Here is a 20,056-nt window from a genome sequence, read left to right as displayed (position 1 = left end):
TAATCTGTTACAAAAGAGGATTTTTTCTTTTTAGGAAAGCCCACATGGATTGAAGTTCTAACTTCTGATGTCCCTGAAGTAATCGCAACAGGACTTTTCCCAAATCAGCAAACCTATGCTTTCTGCCATTAAGGGAAATGAGGCCTAGACCTCTTGCCAAAACTCAAGCACTACAGTGTTCAAAGATCTGCATCTTGTAACTGAAATTCAGAGATTTGGGGAATTAATATATTTTGATGGATTAAACTCATTCCTTTGACAATAATTTAACACTCGTGATGGCCTTAATGCCCCTGATACTGTGACACAGGCAAAGTCCCAGTCAAATCTTTCTTCACATTTTCTGCTAAACTCAATCATAATCATTGACAACAGAAGAAAAGTTATGCAAGTGCCAAACTGGCATGCTAGCAAATAGTTCTCCCAAATGTCTCTGTATTCCAGAATGTTCTAAGAGAACACATGTAGATGACAGGAGCTTTAGCTGTTGCTTTCTTTATTAATGACTACCTGATATTTTTAAAATAAAAATTCTGCTTATGATAACACTACAACAACAAAAAATTTCGGTACAAAGTAATTACTTAATCATAAAATAATCCTTTCCCTGCCTCCTCAAAATCAAGGAAACAGCTAGCTGTGAAGTGTGTTTGATGACAAAATGTGATGACTTCACAAAGATGCAAATAAAACAACTTCCATTTTCAAGTTTCCTTCTTTTCTTAATCCAATTAAAAATGCATTTTACAAACACTACCTATTTTCTTTTGCAAACTTCCAGGCAATTTCTTTTTCAGAAATAAATGCAGATACACACCACACCAGCACGCATCAGACCTAAACCAGAGTCAAAGATTTTGACATAAGGTACCAAGCCCCTGGGTTCATAAGAAAAGACATGACTTTCCTCTATTAGCTCTCTCATCACTGCAAAAAGCCTTGACTGTACCTCCATCACCAGCTGTGGACAGCCGATCCGACTGACTCCCCCTTGGTGAGGCCTGCTTGTACTTAGGGACTGGACTAGCTGAAGGGGGCGGAGCCTGCTGTAGGGGCATGGGTTGGGTGGTGTTGTTGAGGAAGGGTACCAGGCTGTGCCAAGGGTATATTTTGTGTAAGCCACCCTCTTTTTCTGTTTCTGCAAAACAAACCAACAAAAAAAAAGGGTCTGTACATTTCTGCTGAATGAGTATTCCTAGTGAAAATGAACTGTGAATTCTCCATTAAATGTTGTTTCAGCAAGATGAACAATATGCAGCAGGACTATGATTAAAGACATGCCTCATCATGCCAGCCCCTATACCAGTTCTCTAGCATGCCAGTTCTGGCTACTGAAAATGGTCACAACAAGAAATGTTTGGTCACTGCCCATTCATGCATTAGCAGTCAGTATGATGCCATTAATACCCTGGATGGAGAGTGTTAAAAAGCTTAGTTTTTTTTTAACAAAAGAAACTGCAACTGCTTGGTATCCATTTTAAAAGCACAAATAATTCAGCTCTGGAAATAGTTGCAAGTGGTGCTTAACTGATCTGATTGAAACTGCTTGCAGCACGCTACATCTGTGAGCAGAATCTTATATCAAGCACTTTAAAAGGCAGATTGTCACTGGGTATTTTTTTTTTCGTTTTTGTTTTTTTTCTGAGGGGGTAGTTTTGGAAAAGGGGTAGGGTATGGTCAAAAGCAGTCTTGCCTTAAGGATTTATTCTGATTACTTCAAGAATCAAGATCCCAGTTTCTAAGCAATAATAATAAAACGTTCCATTTTTATAGACCTATTTTCACACATGCTTCTGATATGGAGGGCAGACAATAATCTCACACCCAGTTATTGCTTTTGGTGCATTTAACTCAGAGGTTCCACACAGCACATGCAGACAAAAAGCAAAACGCAGATTAGAAGCTAGTGCTATTTGTTGATTACACTCAATAGCTGTGTCATTCCTCACCAAATGAACAAGTGAATGTTTGCCTGCTTGAAGTTCAACAGTCTGCTTTCTAGACTAGTGCCAGATTTGATACAGTTTTGATATACATGCAAGTTTCCACCATGAGATGTAGGAGACACTGGTTATCAGGAGAGAAAAGGAGGAAAAGGAAGTACAGTTTGTAAAAGATAGGAGAAAGTGGTGTTCTGTAATGGGGTCATCAGCTGAGCTAATCAACAACTATCAGAATACAGCACTCCACTGTTCAGTAAGGCCATGAAGTCCAAAATAGCCACAAATTTTACTAAATTTTATTTTGCATTGAAAATCATGGTGAACAGCAGCATGTAGATCAATGTGACCACAACAAAGATGTCCCTCACTAATCAAGTGTCCCTCTGAGCCAGTTAACAAAGGGGTTATAACTGACAAATGACATACTACTTTTGCTCTCTGCAAGTTGCTGCAGCAGCAGTTGGTACTGTACAGTAAGCTATCCCTAGCTTGATGTACTAATGAGGCCCATCAGAAAAGAGGGACATTTAGGTCAACTAAATCACACAAACTTCTGTTGCAGAATAACTGTGTATGACTAGACCTGAACACTGACCAGATGCAATATATGAAAAAAGAATTTCTACTGAGAGTTACAAAAACTACTGACAGAGTCAATACAATTTTTAAACTGCAGATTTTGTGGCATCATTAAACAGATGACTGACATTCTTGTTCCAATCCCGTTTTCCTTCAGCAAATACATGTAAGCAGAAAGGGATATCCAATTACAAAAATAGCATCTCTGCCCATCCTCCTTTGCCACTAGGGCTGTTTTACTGGTTAATTAATTTGTTGAACCCTGCATCACTGAGTGTTGCTCTACAGTTACAGCTGGAAAATCAATGAGTTGTACTTTTCTGTAATCCCTACACACATCTCAGCTGAACTATCTTCCTTTTTTTAAATCATGGTTATTTGGTTGTCAGATCTTTTTAAACTTATATGTGATGTGAAGCTGGTGACAGTTCTGAAATGTTTCCACCTTGAAGACAACTGCATCTGTGTACATGAACACAGGTGTGCTGGTTTTTAAACACTGCCCAGTTGTATCAGATCTAAGAGTTGATTTCAAGAACGAAAAAACATCATTGAGCTAACAGAAACTGTAGCAAAAGGACGGACCTCTTCAAAACAGCATAAATGGACATTCATGTGTTTTGAGACAGAGCTAAACTGTTAAGAAAGAAAGCAAGAAAGAAAAAAATATTTGGGGGGAAAAATTAGAGTGCTCGCTTTAAATCACCTATGTGTCACTTATTATTTGGTGACTTATTAACCCCAAATGAGCACTAAAACTGCAACTCCTTCATAATGAAGAATAAATCACTCCCCAATAATAAGCAGTCATATACAGATGTCCATTCAACATCTAGACTCTAATTACCACACAGTATGTTTGGATTCTGGGGCCAGTTTTATTGATTCCATTCAAACAGAGGTGACAGATCTTCCACAGGGTCTCCTTCTCATACCTCCTGTGGCGGTAGTTATGAAGTGAGAGCAATTCGTTGCCCTGGAAAACATGGGGAACTCAAGGGAAAAGGTCTTGTTTCCAGAATTACAAAGCGGTGTTCAGATGTTATTTTACCCCTGCAGCCGTGGTTATAAATGAGTGGCAAAGGTGCCCTGGGATAAAGAAAAACAAATCAGAGGGATCTAGACACAGCTTTACAATTTCGGAAACAAGACGCTTTTCCTAGAGTTCCCCATTGTGCCCTAGGGACACGACCTTTTCTTGCTTCATAACTACGGCCCCTGCTGGGAAAAGATATCAATAAACATGTTTCTAATATGATCTGGGAGCTCTTAGTTTCCGACCTCTACAACCTCTTTGGATATTCACGTGTAGCCATCTGATGGAAAGATTTTATGCCGGGCCAAGCGACTGATTTCATTCGCAACTACATGAGCGACAGGTGGTGGAAACCACAAATAGTCGTTTAAATGGAACATCCGGTTCACTTTCATCATTTTTATTATCAGTAGTAGCAGAAAGAGTCGGATAGATCGTGGATCATTTGTTTCGTTCGTCCAAGTCCTCGAGCTGACACCGTCTCTCGTGTCCAGGTCATCGAAAATGTGAGACAAGAATGCGTGCGAGTGCTCGGCTGCTTGCTATCCGCTTACGCCCGTCCACTTTCTACAGCCGCCTCGCGCAGTGTCCTCGCGCGGGTCGCATACTTATGCAGGTCACCGCGTCTAGGGCGATGTCATCGAAGTACACACCGCAATGCAGTGCATTATGGTCACAGCACCGCACTCCACGTCGTGTTTGCGCTCTTACAAATCGCGGCGTCCACACCCCCGGGACTTCTCCCTTCCCCTTCCCCCCTACCTTGTCACCAGACAGGTTTAGCTGACGTGGCGGCGTCAACGGATCTTTTGGCGTTTGAAGTTCTCAGGCTGTGACGATTTCTCATCAACAGAAAAAATATTTAAAAAATACTCGTTCGGCGACACGTGCCTACGTTCCCACTAACCCACCACTTGTCTCTTTCGCTCTTTTTATCTCTCCTTCTGGACAGTTCAGGAGCTAAATATTAGTAAATATTACATAAAATTCCATGAGATAATAGGTCAGAATTAGCCCAAATTATGTGTTTTAAGTGTTTAGCTCAGAAGTTTGGGGTTATGAACAACGAAGAGTGATCATCAATCTACTCAATCACTGTTTTAGGAACGACTTTGCTTTAAAAGATACCAGCAATACCGTTATTTAGATGTGTGTCGGTCTGTGTTAGCTTTATGTTAATGAAAAACAATAAAACAGGCCTCAAAGCAAGATAATCGCTGACAGCTTTTTTTTTTAAGTACAGGAACAGTTGCCAAAACGACAGTGAAGAGCACGCACTTGTAAAGTATACCACTGCTATAAGAAGATGCATTCCCCCTGATGCTGATCGCCTCAATAAAACAAAGAGAAAAGTTAAAACAAATCCCAATGCACCTAAACTTTTCACTGAAGAGTGATTCTACCCAGTAGGTTGGTCAACGACCAATTAAAAAAAAACTAATCACGAGTGACAGACCAATACTTAAAGATTTAGTGAGGTGTATTTTTTTATTTTCTTATCAATGCATAAAGTTCGGTGCAAGCTACAATTTCCAAAAATTTGCATAAATCCCCTAAGGGGTAGCCCACATCCCAACCCGTTCTCAAGAAACATGCCTATAAACATATTCAAGCACGTGGATACGCCTAAATAGCACATGATCCCAGTTTCTCTACCTGCCTGAAATCTTGGCAACAAAAATAAAGCTATGTACAATCCTGAAGTCTGTGTTGTTGACATATGTCTGTACTTTATCATAACAGCGCTTATGAATGGGGATTGGTTACAAAAAATCTTCGCGGCCATATGCATGACAGGTGTGCAAGTGCACAGTATGTCTGCTTGTACGCATGGATGACACAGGTATTCTGCTTGCGTCGTTGCTCACGAATGCAGCGTTGTCCGTGCCCTTGAACAGCAAACTGTGTAAAAATCCTGCTCTCTAGACTAACAGGTCTGGCAGCTTCGACATCTCTGAGTCACAGTCGGGACCCAAAAAAGTGACCAACATATTTGTGTTAAGCTTCGCCTTGCCAATAATCTTCTGACATCTGATGCTGGGGCAAAGTGCGCACATCTGAAAGCGCACACGCGATCGCAAAACTGCAACCCACTCGGTGGCCCCAAAAAGACTGGCGGTAACCAACACTACACTTAATCGCTGCCTTACTCCCCAATCTTCGCTGTAAAGAGAATGCACCTACCCTTAGTTAATGTCTATGTCTAATGCTAATACCCGGTGTCTGGTCTGACTTTCTTGTGCGTAACACGTCGCCTTCTCAGACGCAATCTCTGCGCCTGCTCACAATCTCTGCATTTCCCAGTCCACTTTTTACCCTCTTTTTTCCCATTTAGGTCAGACGACTAGGGGAGTAGGGTAGGAGGGGTGAGAGAGGACGAAGAAGAAGATACCCTCCCATCTTTCCCAACTGGATAGCCTCAGCCATCAATATCAACCATAAAAGATCTGCTGTGGAAAGCGGACGGGTGGGATGGGGAGGAGGGGTAAAAGAATCCAAACCGGCGAGCTATGCGGGAAGAAGCAAGGAGTCGATTAGCCTTGCTCGCATGCTGGACGGTAGCCAAAACGAAAGTGGGGCAGCTTTGAACGGCGCACAGGAGAGAGAGAGAAAAAGAGAGAAAAAAAAAGAGAAAAAGAATCGATAGCCGAGCAGCGATTCTAGCAGAAGCACGAAGATCAATGGATCTGGGGGGTTTTGCTGACAGAATGGCCTGGCGAACTGACTGACCGAGTTGGCGCATATCACGAATACCGGGTAGGGTTGGGAGGGGAAGACGGGTGGGGTGGAAAGCGAGGATCCCCCAACCTTCACCCCCTCCCCTTAGTGCAGATGCCACGCGCGTGGAAACTACCAGCCACTCTCTACTTCAGCGCGATTTCCCTCTCGGCCTCTACACTCTCCGCGCTTTTCTCACGCTTGGCGTATCTGACGCGCGCGGCGTACGTGCAACCAAGGTCTCCGTGGACATGCGCGTGCAAAAACCACGTCAGCCAATCGTTGGAGAGCCAGTGTGGCCTCCGCCCAATCGCTCCGACGGATACAGAGAGCCTAGGCAGGAAGCCACGTCATGTGGATAATGGCCCAATCCCCACCGCGACCAATGGAATGCCTCGACGAGCCCCTGAACCGGCATAGTCAAGCCGGAACGGCTGCGCATAGTCGTATAGTGCGTAGGTGACGTCTGGGGCGCGTTCTACGTGTGGTTGCACAGGAGCTGCTGGAGGAAAATGGGGTTGTCAAGCAAACAAAAGAGAAATGCAGCTAGCAAGGTCATCCACCGCGCAAAACGGTTTCTTTACCCGACGACTAGATTATTTTACTTGGCACTCGCTTCACTTGATGGAAGGTCTGTACATGGGACTGTCTTAGCCCTTGTCAGCCAGGTAGGACTGCGCCCTAAACAGGTCGATATTATCAAGCGATGAACTCTTGACATTTATACTTCACAATTTTTTCTTCTTTTTTTAAAGTTTGATCAAGCTATGAATAGATGTGATTTTTTTTTTAAAGGGAGAAAAAAGATGACTTTTTAAAAGGTTAGCATGTGCATAGCCACATAAAAGGATCCAGTTAGACAAAGTAGGTCAACAAAATAAGCTTTATCTATCGAGTGTCTGGAACAAGAAAGAATAAAGTCCCTCCCTCCTTCGCAAGTATGCAGACACACACACACATACGCGTGGGACGGCTCTGCATAACGCAAAACTGTACTGACACGCTGGAAGAGAAAGGATTTCTCGGTGTTACTTATAAGACTGATGGCATGCATGGTAGAACATGAGTGGGAAAGTACAAACGATAAAAAAAAACGGCTTTACACATATAACTACGTCGTACCTTCGCCGTGTGTGAACTTATAAAAAAAAAAAACGAGAAAGGCATCAGCTGACGTAACCTGTAAGCCCGCCACGCCTGACCTTTTGACCCGTGCCAGATCTCAGCGTGGCATGAAAGCTGGGCGGGAGCACGGTGTGCATGCGCAAAAAATTACTCCTAGGTCTTCGCATAAGTAAAGGAGTTGCCAACCTTAATTGGCTACAGCAACAAAGGTTTATTTCCACATTAACATTTTCTGCGAACCTCACATTAACCGTATCCACGAGGTTTTTTTTATTGATTAATTTTAAAGGTTCAGTAGGTACATCTTTTTTCCAAACGACTGGATAAATCTGTATGAAAGATAATATATTTCAAAATCTGGCGAATACCCGTTGCGTTCTCGAAGTACACGCCTACAACCATCACCAGATGGAGATGCTCATCGTGACGCCACAATCTGCCTAATTAATATATTCCACAATATGCCTAATTAGCATTCCACGGTCTAAATAACATTAAACACTATGCCTAATTGACATATTCCACAATATGCCAATTAACGTATTCCTAGCTGTTACACTGTCTGAGGCCTTAACGTCAACGCATCCATGCACAATCTTTACATCAATTACCATGATGGTGCCCGATGACGTCACTAACGTACCGGACATTCATGCGGGTACCTTCGCCACCTCATTCATCACAGTCTCAGCCTGGGTGGCTTAACAAGCATAAATAAGTAAACAAAATAAACCAGCGCTCTTCAGCTAGTTACCACCACACACGCAGCCCCTGCCACCCGGGACAGAAAAGCCTCACGAGAGGAGCGTCCACTGCCGGCAGCGCACGGCCATCTGCACGCGCTGCAAACAAAGCGTAGGCACTTTGGAAATCATGCAAGCGTGCAACCACTCGGCCGGCCGGCCAGCCAGTTAGTCACAAGCAGCTTGCTACTTGACATCCGCAGCAGTATTCGAGAGCATGCCAGCAGGGCTGCAGTCGCGGAGTGTGAGCACTTCAGGCGCATGGGAGGGGGATGTGTGCAGGTGGGATGGAGTCATCACCTTTTTTCCCTCCTTTCTTAGCGTTCCTACCCTCCACACACAATGGCTCCTCTCTTTTATGATTTTGTCCCTTTGTTCTTCACCATTTACTTCTCAATAACCTTCATTAATCTTAATACTTCCCGTACGATGACATTTATTTAAACAGGAAATCATGTATTACTAAGCTTTACTTTTCACTAATTTATTATGATCACTATAACTATTCTACTCTATTCTGAACTGGAAGCATCTACACTGGTTGCTATCTTCACTGATGTCAGACAATAAAATTATCTCCATGCTTGCCTATCCAAAAAAAAGAAAAACAAATAATTTTCATAAACCAAATGCACTTTTCTCAACAACAACAAAAAGACAGAGGTTTTGAGCTCAGTTTTTGTGTTGACTCTCGCGTGGCTTTAACAGCAGGAGACGTGATCACAGATAATCGCGTATTAAGAGGATGGACTGCGGGTAGACATCCACAATTGATGTATTGAGGGGTAGGGGTAGGAAAGATGCCAGCAAATCTGGATTAAAGGAGAAAGGCGTTGTGATTATTCATTCGAACGCATGAATTTGAAGCCTCTGCGCACTTTATGGAGCTAACCCTGGGTTAATCACGTTCAGCAGCACTGAAACACGAATCCGTTCCTGCGTGACCGCCGTTGACAGGCGTTGATCGTTTAAGCCCTGTGACGTCAGTGCATGCCGAACGGAAATGCCGCAATTACATGACGACAGCTAAATTAATGTGCAAGATAATACTGTTGGAAAGTATAAAGTGCGAGTGAATATCTTCTCGATCATTCCACAAACATAATTATATAAAACGTACACGCACACACAGACCGCTCGCAACGCACCAACACATATCTAAACTGCACAAACAAAACAAAGACACACACTAGTCTATTTTATGGGGGGAAAGGGGTGTGGGGGAGAGATGTGTTTTATTGTTAAGGGTGGGTTTGTTTTTTTTTGTTTTTTTTTGGTTTAATGTTCCTTATGTATGTGTATACGTCTATGCATGCATCAGAAGGAAATTTTAAACTGTATCCTTCCCACCTGCACATTGCGATGAACAACACGCCCTTCACCAAGGCAATATCTTCTTTGCTTGCACCAAGACTTCCCCCCTACTCACACCATCTCCTCTCCCCTCCTACCCCCTTACAGTCCCTATACCGTCAACATCACGCACGACGACAGGAAGTGGAGGTCGCTGGCGGTGGCGGCGACGACAACATCGGTCTGATGCTGCGCTCCGGGGATTTCGCTCGTCTCCATCTCCAACCGGCTACTGGGACGACTTCTGGCACAAAAGGGAACGGTGGCGCACTGCAAACTGGGGGAGGTCAAAGGTCGGCTCACCCAAAATCAAAACTGAAGGAAATAACTAAGGAGACAGACGAGGGATGCCCTTGTGAAAGTGAGGAGGGGAGAGGTAAAATTTTGGCACTTTCCTCCAAGCGTTCTAAGCGAAGGACGAGGGAACGGGCTTGGAGAAATATTGAGGACGAAGGGTTGAGCTTTATAAGGCCCGTCACGCGATTAGTGGTTCCGGGGTCAAAACAATCGCACATCGACTTCCGCTTCATTGCGACTGTCCGTTCGTGGAAGACAGGATATGGCGTTCTCTGAGTGTTGCTTTCCGATTATAAGATTGTAAGATTTTCAAGTCTTGCCACAAGACATGGGAACGGGATGTCACCTTCCACCCACCCATACTACACTTTCATGAGATGAGAATTTAATATTGTGCAAACGACAGCAATATTATCTGTTGATGATGACCCTGTCGTCCATTTTCTAAAACTCGGCTAGCTTCAGAAGCTCTGTATGATCTCAAGGCAAGTCACAACTAGCATCAGCATCACAATAAGTCCATCAGCAATCAAATAAATCAGCTCCGCTCCGGTGGGCGAATATGTTTTTGTTTCCACCACAAGGGCATAGTTGCCTGGTGGGTACCCGAGGGCCAGATAGCAATTCGAGACCCTCTGACAGCAGCAAGCACAGACTCCGGAGGTTCAATTAACCTCCAACACATGAAGGAGATGGGAGCGAGAGAGGGAACCATGTTCAAAAACGCCGAGGATAATAAAAGGGACACGTCACGCGGTCTGTGAGTGGCGCAAGCCGCGCGACCGGATTCTGTCGGTGCTGTCAAGCACAGCCGTCGGAGTGGTGTTCATCTGCCGCCGGCAACAGTGGCACGCACGCATGCTGCTGACACTGGCTGCCAAGGAAACGAAAAAAACACAGAGGATGTGACGGACGCTGTAACCAACACCCACGCCCCGCCAGAAGCTGACCAACGACAACGACGACGTGCGGCTTTTCTTGGAGCGAACGTGGGCAGAGGAAGGTTCGAGGGGAGGGAACAGAAAAGGGACAGAATCTGAATGGTCAGACCATCGCAGCTCCACCCTAACTCTAACCCATTTTTAGTCCTCCCATGCACCAACTTCCCCATCCCCGCGTCCCCAAGCCTCACAGCAGAACCGCTGTCTCTGACGCCGACGCCCTCGTCCTCAGGTAAAAGGTGAAGGAGGGCCAAACCTCCGCAGACACGACACTGATGACGTCACTCCCTCACCTTTGACCTGCCACAACCCAACAATGACAGCCCAGTTGCTTTTCCAATTTTACTTGCAGTCTTTTATTTGTTTGTTGTTTTTTTTTTAATTGCGTTTTATTCTAATGTCGTCGGGCAGATGTGACAGGTTGCGCGAAGAGACAACAAGATGGCTCCGTTGCAGCAAAAAATCGCCTGCAGCTCCCGGGGTCCAAAGATCGGAGGGACTGAGCGGCCACCTCCCACGCAAAGAATCCTGGAGCGAGCTAATGCTAGCAGAGTATAGCTCCAACATAGTAACAAGAAGAAGAGACTAGCCGACAGCGTCCATTGCTGCGCTTTGGCCGACATCTTTGCCCGAACCCCACCTCATCTCTCCTCCTCCTCCTCCTCACATACACGACTGACCAACTGCTAACAACGGAAAGGGGGGTCAGGAGGAAGAAAAAAAGGACGAGGAGGTTGAGGGGTTGGAGGCAGTTTCTCGATCGGTCTCAGCCTCCCCGGTCTGCACGCACGCCCGACTGGTTCACGTGCACTTGCAGCATCCTCCACCGCCCGGCAGCCGTGTATTAAGCGGCTACAATCTGCCCACCATTAACAACACTTGCTGCAGCGTCCACATGAGCCGCGCGTGACACAAATAGGCCATCCCACTCGCCCAGCCTCACCGGGAGGTGGTGGTGATGCTAAGAGTATTTTTTTAAAAAAAGAAAAGGTTAAGAAAAAAATCCCGAACTAAACTTAATGATGATCCCTGTCTTTCATGTCACTCCCACGTCACGTCAGGACGAGTTATCTGAAAGGCCAAACGAAGACGGTTTTCTTTCATCATCATAAGGTAACAAGATTTATAACATAACATACATTGCCACTTTTTGTCTAAAGTGGGTGTGTGGTCGTCGGGTGGGCTGGAGACTCTTGCCTGGCAGTGCACCTGCAGGAAGCTTGATGGAATTCTTTTATGTTTTCTCCAGCGGCAAATGTTGCACAGCACACCCACGTTAATACGGCTTTCTAAAAAAAAAAAAAGACCTCCGCTGAGACTCGATCAAATTATATGACGAACGTGTGACCACGACTTGCAAACCTTGTCCTTTCTGATACTACGTAGCGGGTCAAACGATTACTGAGATCCTATGGTGTGATCTCCCACCCTTATATAAAACAGTATGCATGTCTAGTTGACAAGTTCATACGGTAATCAGTGTTTAGCAAACGTTTCTTCATTTATTTCTATACATGCATTAAATTTTTCATTTGTATATCTGTGTTTCAATATTCGAATAAAGGGTTCTGGCTGGGGATGGCCTTTTTTTTTTTTTATCTGCAACGTATCTTTGTATAGTCCTGATGCTTGCGTGTAACTTCCAAAAAAAGACATGTGAACGGCACCATCCGCTGCTAACCCACCACCGATTCTTTACACCCCCCCTCCCAAAACAAAAAACAGCTCCTTCCTAAATCTGAACACAACAGGTGTCAAATATTGCAAAAGTCGCCTCCGTTCTCTTTCAAATCGTTTGTTAATAAAAAAAAAAAATTCTGAGCGTCTGTTTTAATTCCGAAGCCCACCCCAACTTTTATTTTTAACTCACGCATGCGCAGAGCTCCATACCTGTTGAGACTGGAGTCTGGGAGGTTGCGGACGTGGTGGTGATGGTGGGGCGGGGGAGCTTGGCTGACGCTGACTGCCCACCCGACGTCGCCTTGACGACTGAACCTTATCCCTTTCCTCTACGATAATCGCGTTAATACCGATAATATCGCGTGCGCTTATTATTTTTATCTCCGCCCCCGCTGACCGCTCGACTGCTGCCGCCACCCGGCGCATACCGTGCACCCGCGTCCGATAAAGGTGACAGCGCTTGCACGAACTGTCTTCAAAGAACGGCGGTCAATCTCTAGCCACCCGTGACTTCAATAAGGTTCAAGCCGAGCAAGAGATCTCTCTCCTCCTGACTCCCACCCCAACCCACCCCACCGTGCGTGTTTAAAAGACACAGGTCGGTGCCGAGTCGGGTAGGTGTGAGGTGAGTGGAGGCGTGAGCAACGGACTCGGGTTTCGGTTGGGCTCAGCTTTGAGACAAGTGGGCAAGGCAACGGAAGGTTACAGTATCACGCCAGCGTTGGGAGGGAGAAGTGGGAGGGTAGCGGGGTGAAAACTAATGATATGGCAGGAAAATGCCAGCCATAACCAGAGGGCGGTGTGTGTAGGGGGTGGGAGTGGATGGAGGACAAGGTACCTTCAGAATCAAAGCTTGGTCTTTTTAGGGTTGGTTTGGTTGTTTGACTTTTTGCTTGGGGGAAGGGAAGAAAGTGTGCGTGTGTGTGTTCGGGGAGAAGAGATGGCGTCTGTGTGGGCTGCTGAATTCTAGAGGAGCTTTATCTCACACACACACACACGTGTGAGTGCGCAAGCATGCTGTTGACGTACACAAGCACACGCACGAAAGAGTTGATCTTCGCGAAGCAGCCTCCTCCTCTGGGTCTGTTGCAATACCTGGACTGACAACGACGAAGACGGTGCATTGGGTTTTCTTTGAAGTTTTAATTGACGATGGGACCACCGTCAAGATTCATCTCTCTGTCAACGGCCAGTGAGAGTGGTCAGAGCGATCAGTTGTAACTCTTGACCTGTGACACCTAACCCTGCATGCAGGCGAAATTTTAACACCACAAAGCACAGCGCTAGGCTACTCGCGGAGTAGTTGTAATTGTCAACATGAACCTTCCACTCTCCCCCACTGTTCAACAACACTAGTAATTAACTTTTTTCCCCTCACAACCGTTTGTTAGCAGGGCTGTGTGTACTCTTCGCGCCGAAGTTGGCAGCTAACGGCGCATGTCGACCTGCACTTTGCATAACGGTGATTTGTCCCATGCGTCGTTCGGAATGGGGTAGGGAGAGGAGTAGTTATTAAAAGGGAAAAAAATGATGGAGTGTGATGTCACACTTTCTTTCTGTAATAGTCTAGAATCTCTGTGACGGCGTGGTATTTCTGTCCTGCGGTGCTGAGCAAATTCTGATCCACAGCGCGTGCCACGTGCCGTTGTGAAGTATCCGGCGAAGCATCTGTTAATATTATCATCCACTGAGTGCTACTCACCACGCTTTAGCGGTGACATGACGTCCAGCCAACAGATAGCAGCTGATTCCAGATTCTGTAACTCTTTTCGATTAACCAGGAGGCAAATTTCCTCCAGCCCTCGACTGTACACTTTTTCCCAGGACTTCAGAGATAAATATTACCGCAACACCCGCAGGCCACAAATCACAACCGCTATCACATTCAGCTTTACTGACACTAGTCAGCATGAACAAGATGTGCTAGTTACAAAGGTCTTCAAATAACAGTTCGGCAAAGGCATTACTCTCAGAGTGTTGCTGTATGCAAGATTTTTAAAAAATAATAATAAAAGGTTGAATGCATCAAAGCGTGACCGGAGTGCAAAATGATATGTAGCTGCTTTCCACCCCAATAAACTCCACTCTCTACAGCAAGACCAAACTGCGGAACCGTGAACCACGAAAGCACGGAGAGGGTGAGGGGTAGAGTAAATGGATGAGATGGCCGAGCACCGTGGCTGGTTGATTAGAAGGGGCGATTACCAGGCTTCGCCACGTGTCTCCTACGTGAAACGCTACTCTGCCCTTGCTGCTCGGAGCCTGATATCCTCTCACCCATCCTATCCTCCCACCCCAGTCTGGCCTTGGAGGCTGATGGAGCTGAGACGGTCACCCCTCCTCTAGCTGTGTCTTACTTCCATCACATTAACAGCGCACACAAAGAAGCTATTATTCTCTTTATTATTATTTGGCGCACACGTGAACAAAAGTGAGGTGGTCCACAGTATGTGCATACTGAAACTCAGTCCAAAGTATTCTTCTTCGTCTTTAGTGACAAACTGCCTTCCTAAGACAGGGAATCAAAAGGCCCGTTTGATGTCATTTGTCACAGTAAACCTAAGACAGATGCCCCAGTGTGCCCATTTATCAGAGCATTAGGTTCGTTTCACGGGAAACCGCTTCGGTCTTTGCTTGGAGCCGGCAGCATCTGTAATTCTTGTACGTCCCTCTGGGGCCGTGAATCGTCTGCTCTGTACGACCCCTTTAAAGCATTACACCGTAGTGTTGGCAACTGTAACGCATTACTGTGCGTCCCCGTTGGCAAGGGTAACCATTACTCTGAACATTCTACTGACCCTGGTACTTCCCGTTGGCAACAACATGTTACCCCCGTACCCCGTTTGCGCCTGTAAGCATTACCCTTTAGGTTCCTTTTGAAACATTACTCCCTATGCCAATTAAAGCGTAAAACGTAACTTTATCTCTTGTTAACAGACGGTCAAACATTACTGCCCAACACCCTGTTTGCAACTATAGATCACAGGCAAACAGTCTGTGAACGTGTGTGTACAGAGAGGAGGTGCGGTCTGGAGAATGGGGGAAGGGTATACGAACGTACGCTCCAAACATTATGTAATCCCTCGACTACCCCCGCCAACCCTGCTCCCCTTGCAACCAAGGCCCTGTAGCACCAAGACACACCAGCCATGCAAGTGGTTGCTCCTGGCGACCATTGATAATGATGGATGTCAACGACAGATGCAGCGATCAAACAGCCTTTCGCAGGCCGACACCGAAAACAGAATGGCTTTGACGGAGACAATAAAACATTGAAAGAAAAAAAAAAAAACAGCAATCTTTACTCGCTTCTGATAACATCCATTTTAAGTCGATGCTGATGGCGCTGATGACGATGGTGACGTTGTCAATGTTACACCCAGTTCTCTTTTTCCCCACCCCTGCCCTACTACCTTACAGGCGACCTTTCAGACGACACCACCACCGAGAATAAGTTTTGTTTACAGCAACGACTAACGATGTCACTAAGACTGGATAAGCTTAAACTTACAGAGTCACGTACGTCAGTGGAGCTACAATTAGTCCTTTCATCAAAACAAACGGATGTCAAACGGTAAAAAAAAAAAAAAAAAAAACTGTCCAGTTATAGAGACCACGGGGAAATGGTAGGAGGGATCAAAATCCATGCAACCCGTTCTATCAGTACTGATGCTATTGTTATTACTGATGATGTTGACGCCAGTCTAGTGGATTGTTTCATCTCTAGTTCTCGTTGACCCTGACCCGACCTCGATACAGCTCGCTCCTCAGATCGTGTGTCACAGCCACACGAGCACCAGCGGCCATGTGTGCAGGGAGAAGAAGGTGTGTGTGTGTGGAGGGTCTGTAGGGGGATGGAGCGATGGGGAGGGAGAAAGGTCGTAAAGGGCAGCCTTGGCTCTAGGCCGGAAAGAAGATGGAGGGGGAGAAGGGGGCGTAACCGTCAGCATCACATGACAGGTCTACGAGTGTACGCTAGTGTCGACGTCCTGAAAATCTGGGAAAAACAAAACAACTTAATTAATTTTTCGTTCCTTTTTTTTTTCTTCTTCCAGCTTATAGGGATTGTAATGGCAAAATGAAACTGCTTTAGAATCTCGTAAAGAGTAGGATCAGTTTGAATCTCGTCTATTTTCGCGTTTCTTCATGTAGAAAAAGCTAAAATGTTTTATAGGATGTTGTGTTTAATAAGAGAAATAACACGGGACTCTTTCGTTTGTTTCAACGAAGTCTCGTCCTCCGCTGACGTCACCATTGTAGTAAACCATTGTAGTCAACTCGATCCCAGTGTCAGCTGATGAATGATATGGTTGGACATTGCTCATAGCCATCTTGATTGTTATCACTAATATATATCACTAATCCAACTGACGACACACGACCGATCACTTGAGTTCAAATCCTAACAACTTCCTCTCCCCCGCTGACGTCACACAACCCGCCACCACAGCCTTTACTCTACCTTTAAGCATCTCTACACAGTTTGTGACACAGCCTCTTTGTACTACTCCTCGCGCGGGCTTGCTTCATCATTGCCTGTGGCATCTCTTTACAGGGCTGGCTGCCTTACCATGATGTAGCCTCGCTAGCTCGGCGTAAAACACAGACTCCACCTTCCACACACAAACACATACATAAAACTGGCCATAAGTTTCTCTAAACGGACACACTTTAGTACTAATCGCGTAGAAGGGTAACTAATGAAAGGGGTAGAGAGGGAGACATACGACTTCTTCATGTAACCTTCCCCCCATACATCCCAGAAGGGCTGCTCTGACCTGACATCCGGTGAGGTCAAGGCTGACTTCCGGTCTCACTTTTGTCCGGTAAAACACTTTTTTTTCACCAGCTCAGCAACTTGTTTACTTCAATGAGGGCAACTGCCCGTCTCATAAAGCCGCGCTTGCCCAGGGTCTTGGCGAACTGGTGCAAACACAGCATCCCAGTTATACTAAAGGTTAAACCGAACATTTTGTCAAATATCTATGTTTGGCGATGATTTGTAGTCAACTGCCAAACGTTGTCAGACATTGGACAAAAATGTTGAGTTAAGACAACCTATAATGTAAACTGGATATATATATAGATGACTGTACATGTGGATGCATATCTCATGCAGATCTTGAACATTGATATATATAATTTTCCAACAATTACATACTGGGCAACGTACGTCCGGTGAAGACTGCCCTTTAGCCTCCCAGGACTCGCACTCTAGAATGGCGTCCACACTGACAACTGGCACATCACGTGACGTGATGCACATCAAGGAAACAAAGACTGATTAAAGAAGAGTCGTCAGGTGTGTGAGGCTAGACTGGTGATGTAAAAAGTGTTCAGAAGTCTAACTTGCAAATCCTCTAAACTGTTCACAACCTAAGCCACTTCTCTCTCACCCTCCCCGACCCTCCCCCGCCCACTCAAAACAAACACACACACTTGCCGGACAAGACTAAGAATAGTGAAGAGATTTGAAGAGGAAGGAAAGACGAGAAAGGCGGGGTTAGTGGCGTGATCCCTGGCCAGGTCAGTCCACACAAAAAAAAAAAGCATCGACAGTTTTCGAGCACGTGTGTACTGGTTGACTCTGGTATGCCACGAACACACGCACCCATGTACGGACGCGAGTCAAGTGCCAAACAATACACCTCATTCCTTTCTCCTACCCACAATCCCTCTCGCACCCTCTCTAAGCACTCACGCACATCGTGCGATACATCAGCCTGACTGAAGATCAAGCAGTGATGTCTGCAATGCCCGGATTTATAAACAAACCTCTGATTCTCTCATCCTCCCCCTCCCCATCCTGAACCAATGATAACCAGATATTTCCTGCAGTCTCTTCAGTTCTTGATGCCTTCACTAGAAAGAAATTGAACAAAAATACTCATCGAAACGAGTTTACATCAACAAGTGTACAATTTATGTTAGGACTATTTACAAACAGTGAGAGTTGCATGTAAGTTCCTACTTCCAGTCTGCATGACAAAAAATCTCGCACCTCGTTCATCCCTGTGTAACGTATCGGTAAGAAAAAAATAAATAAAACCCCGTCGTGCAACCCAGAAGACCCTGAAGGACTTCAGCAATCAGGTTTATCGTCCCGTCCTTCAAAGGAGTTGTCACTCTGTGAGTCAATAATCACTCGCGGAATTTGACAAGTATTTTTGCAGACACACTCTAACATATTTTTGATAACTGCACAGTGAACAGTTGTCAGTAGTCTACTCCTGTTGTTATCAAGTTACCTGTTTCGGGGAAGTAGGGGGATGAGAATCCTGCTAGCGCATGGAAAGTGATCTGACAGCAGTTTGTGTAAATAATCCACGGTTCACATAGCAGCATCATCATCCAGTAGGGGGAGCCTTGAAGCAACCCCCAGCAGTAGGGAAATGCAAACCTTTATTGCAGCCCACAGGGTGTACCTCGGCGGTTACGGTTCGCCGTCTTCTCTATTCTCGGAACAAACTAAAAGCTGTAACCCGGGAGTGAATAATTGTGCACACGCGCGCGCACACATATACACACATATTGTCTTGACTGACACTCTACTGTTGCTGTTATCAATGATGGTGTGGAGGAGGAGTGGGAGGGATTGGGGGATGGGAGGGTTGCCTGCCGACGCGTTGTAAATTTACTGACGACAGTTTGTGCAAATAATCCGCGGTTCGTCGGGTGGACTCCACGGGTGGGGAAAATTTGTAATCCACCCACGTGACTGCGCATGCTTAGTATATCCCCTCCTCCCCCCCAAAAAACCAGCACATTCCTCCCCCATCCCCGTTCAGGGATTCTTTTGTCTGTTTCCCCACCCTCCCTTCTTCTCCGTACCCTCGACTACTCATCTCATCAACCCACCTCCACTACCCTGGAGAATGGTCGGTGGGTTTTTTACCACCGCCCCCACCTTTTTCTCTTTTTTTGTCAACTGAAGATAGCGATATGCACAGGACGATTTGCAGCCGCAAGCAGAGCGGGGAGCTAAGCACAAGCTGCATGGCTAAACTGTTCAAACATTTTAAGACTTAGACGAAAAACAACAAAGACTAGAAGCACTCGGAAAACAATCTCATTTGTGAGACCATGAGTTTTGGAAAGGATCGCAATACTTAATAAACCGCCTTCTTGAGCTACCCCGAGGGTAAGACGCATGCTGCCGGCTACATCCTGCCATCCTGATCGTGATGGATTGTCCTTGCAAAGCTTACAAATTTATTCCGCTGTTTGCATCCAATGCGCTGCTGCTCCAGATATAATCTCTCTCAAGTCCTTACAAAAGTGCAAATGCTGTTACAGCAGAAAGTTGCAGTCAGTTAAAACAGGATGTGATAAACAGCGATTAAGTGTCACCAACGTTCGCTAGCTGTCTTGATTCTACGGTCTCCTTCCAAGGTCCCTCTTCTCCCAATCCTCTTATTCCCCACCACCTCTCTTCGACCACCTTCCAGTTATCCGCTCCAGCTTTCCTCGCTGCCATATTAGAAAACAAACTGAATGTTTAAAAAAAAAAAAGTAGCTCTGATGTGAAAGCGGGTAGTTTCTGAAAAGGATGTGAAAAGAGAGTTTTTGACAGGAGACATCCGTCACAAGGTGTCCAGGGGTTGGGAGAGAGGTAGATTGATAAGATTGCTGAGGTTCGAA

At 45.6% G+C, this 20,056-nt stretch overlaps 1 protein-coding gene across 4 annotated transcripts in view; it reads right to left on the bottom strand.

Annotated features, from left to right (window-relative positions):
• Positions 1–20,056, bottom strand: part of LOC112568638 (protein capicua homolog) — a 56,223-nt gene that overhangs the window by 24,199 nt on the left and 11,968 nt on the right. For 3 of the 4 annotated variants that reach the window (XM_025246029.1, XM_025246031.1, XM_025246030.1), the window contains exon 2: positions 950–1,138. The exons of the other annotated variant lie outside the window; for it this stretch is intronic. In XM_025246029.1, coding sequence (XP_025101814.1) covers positions 950–1,138 — 189 coding nt within the window. The remainder of the gene's footprint in view (positions 1–949; positions 1,139–20,056) is intronic. 4 annotated transcript variants of the gene reach the window in all.

This window comes from Pomacea canaliculata, linkage group LG7 (genome assembly GCF_003073045.1).
Source record: "Pomacea canaliculata isolate SZHN2017 linkage group LG7, ASM307304v1, whole genome shotgun sequence".
Lineage (NCBI taxonomy): Eukaryota > Metazoa > Mollusca > Gastropoda > Architaenioglossa > Ampullariidae > Pomacea > Pomacea canaliculata.
The sequence above is the reverse complement of the archived record's forward strand: the minus strand, read 5'-3'. Positions and strand labels throughout refer to the sequence as shown.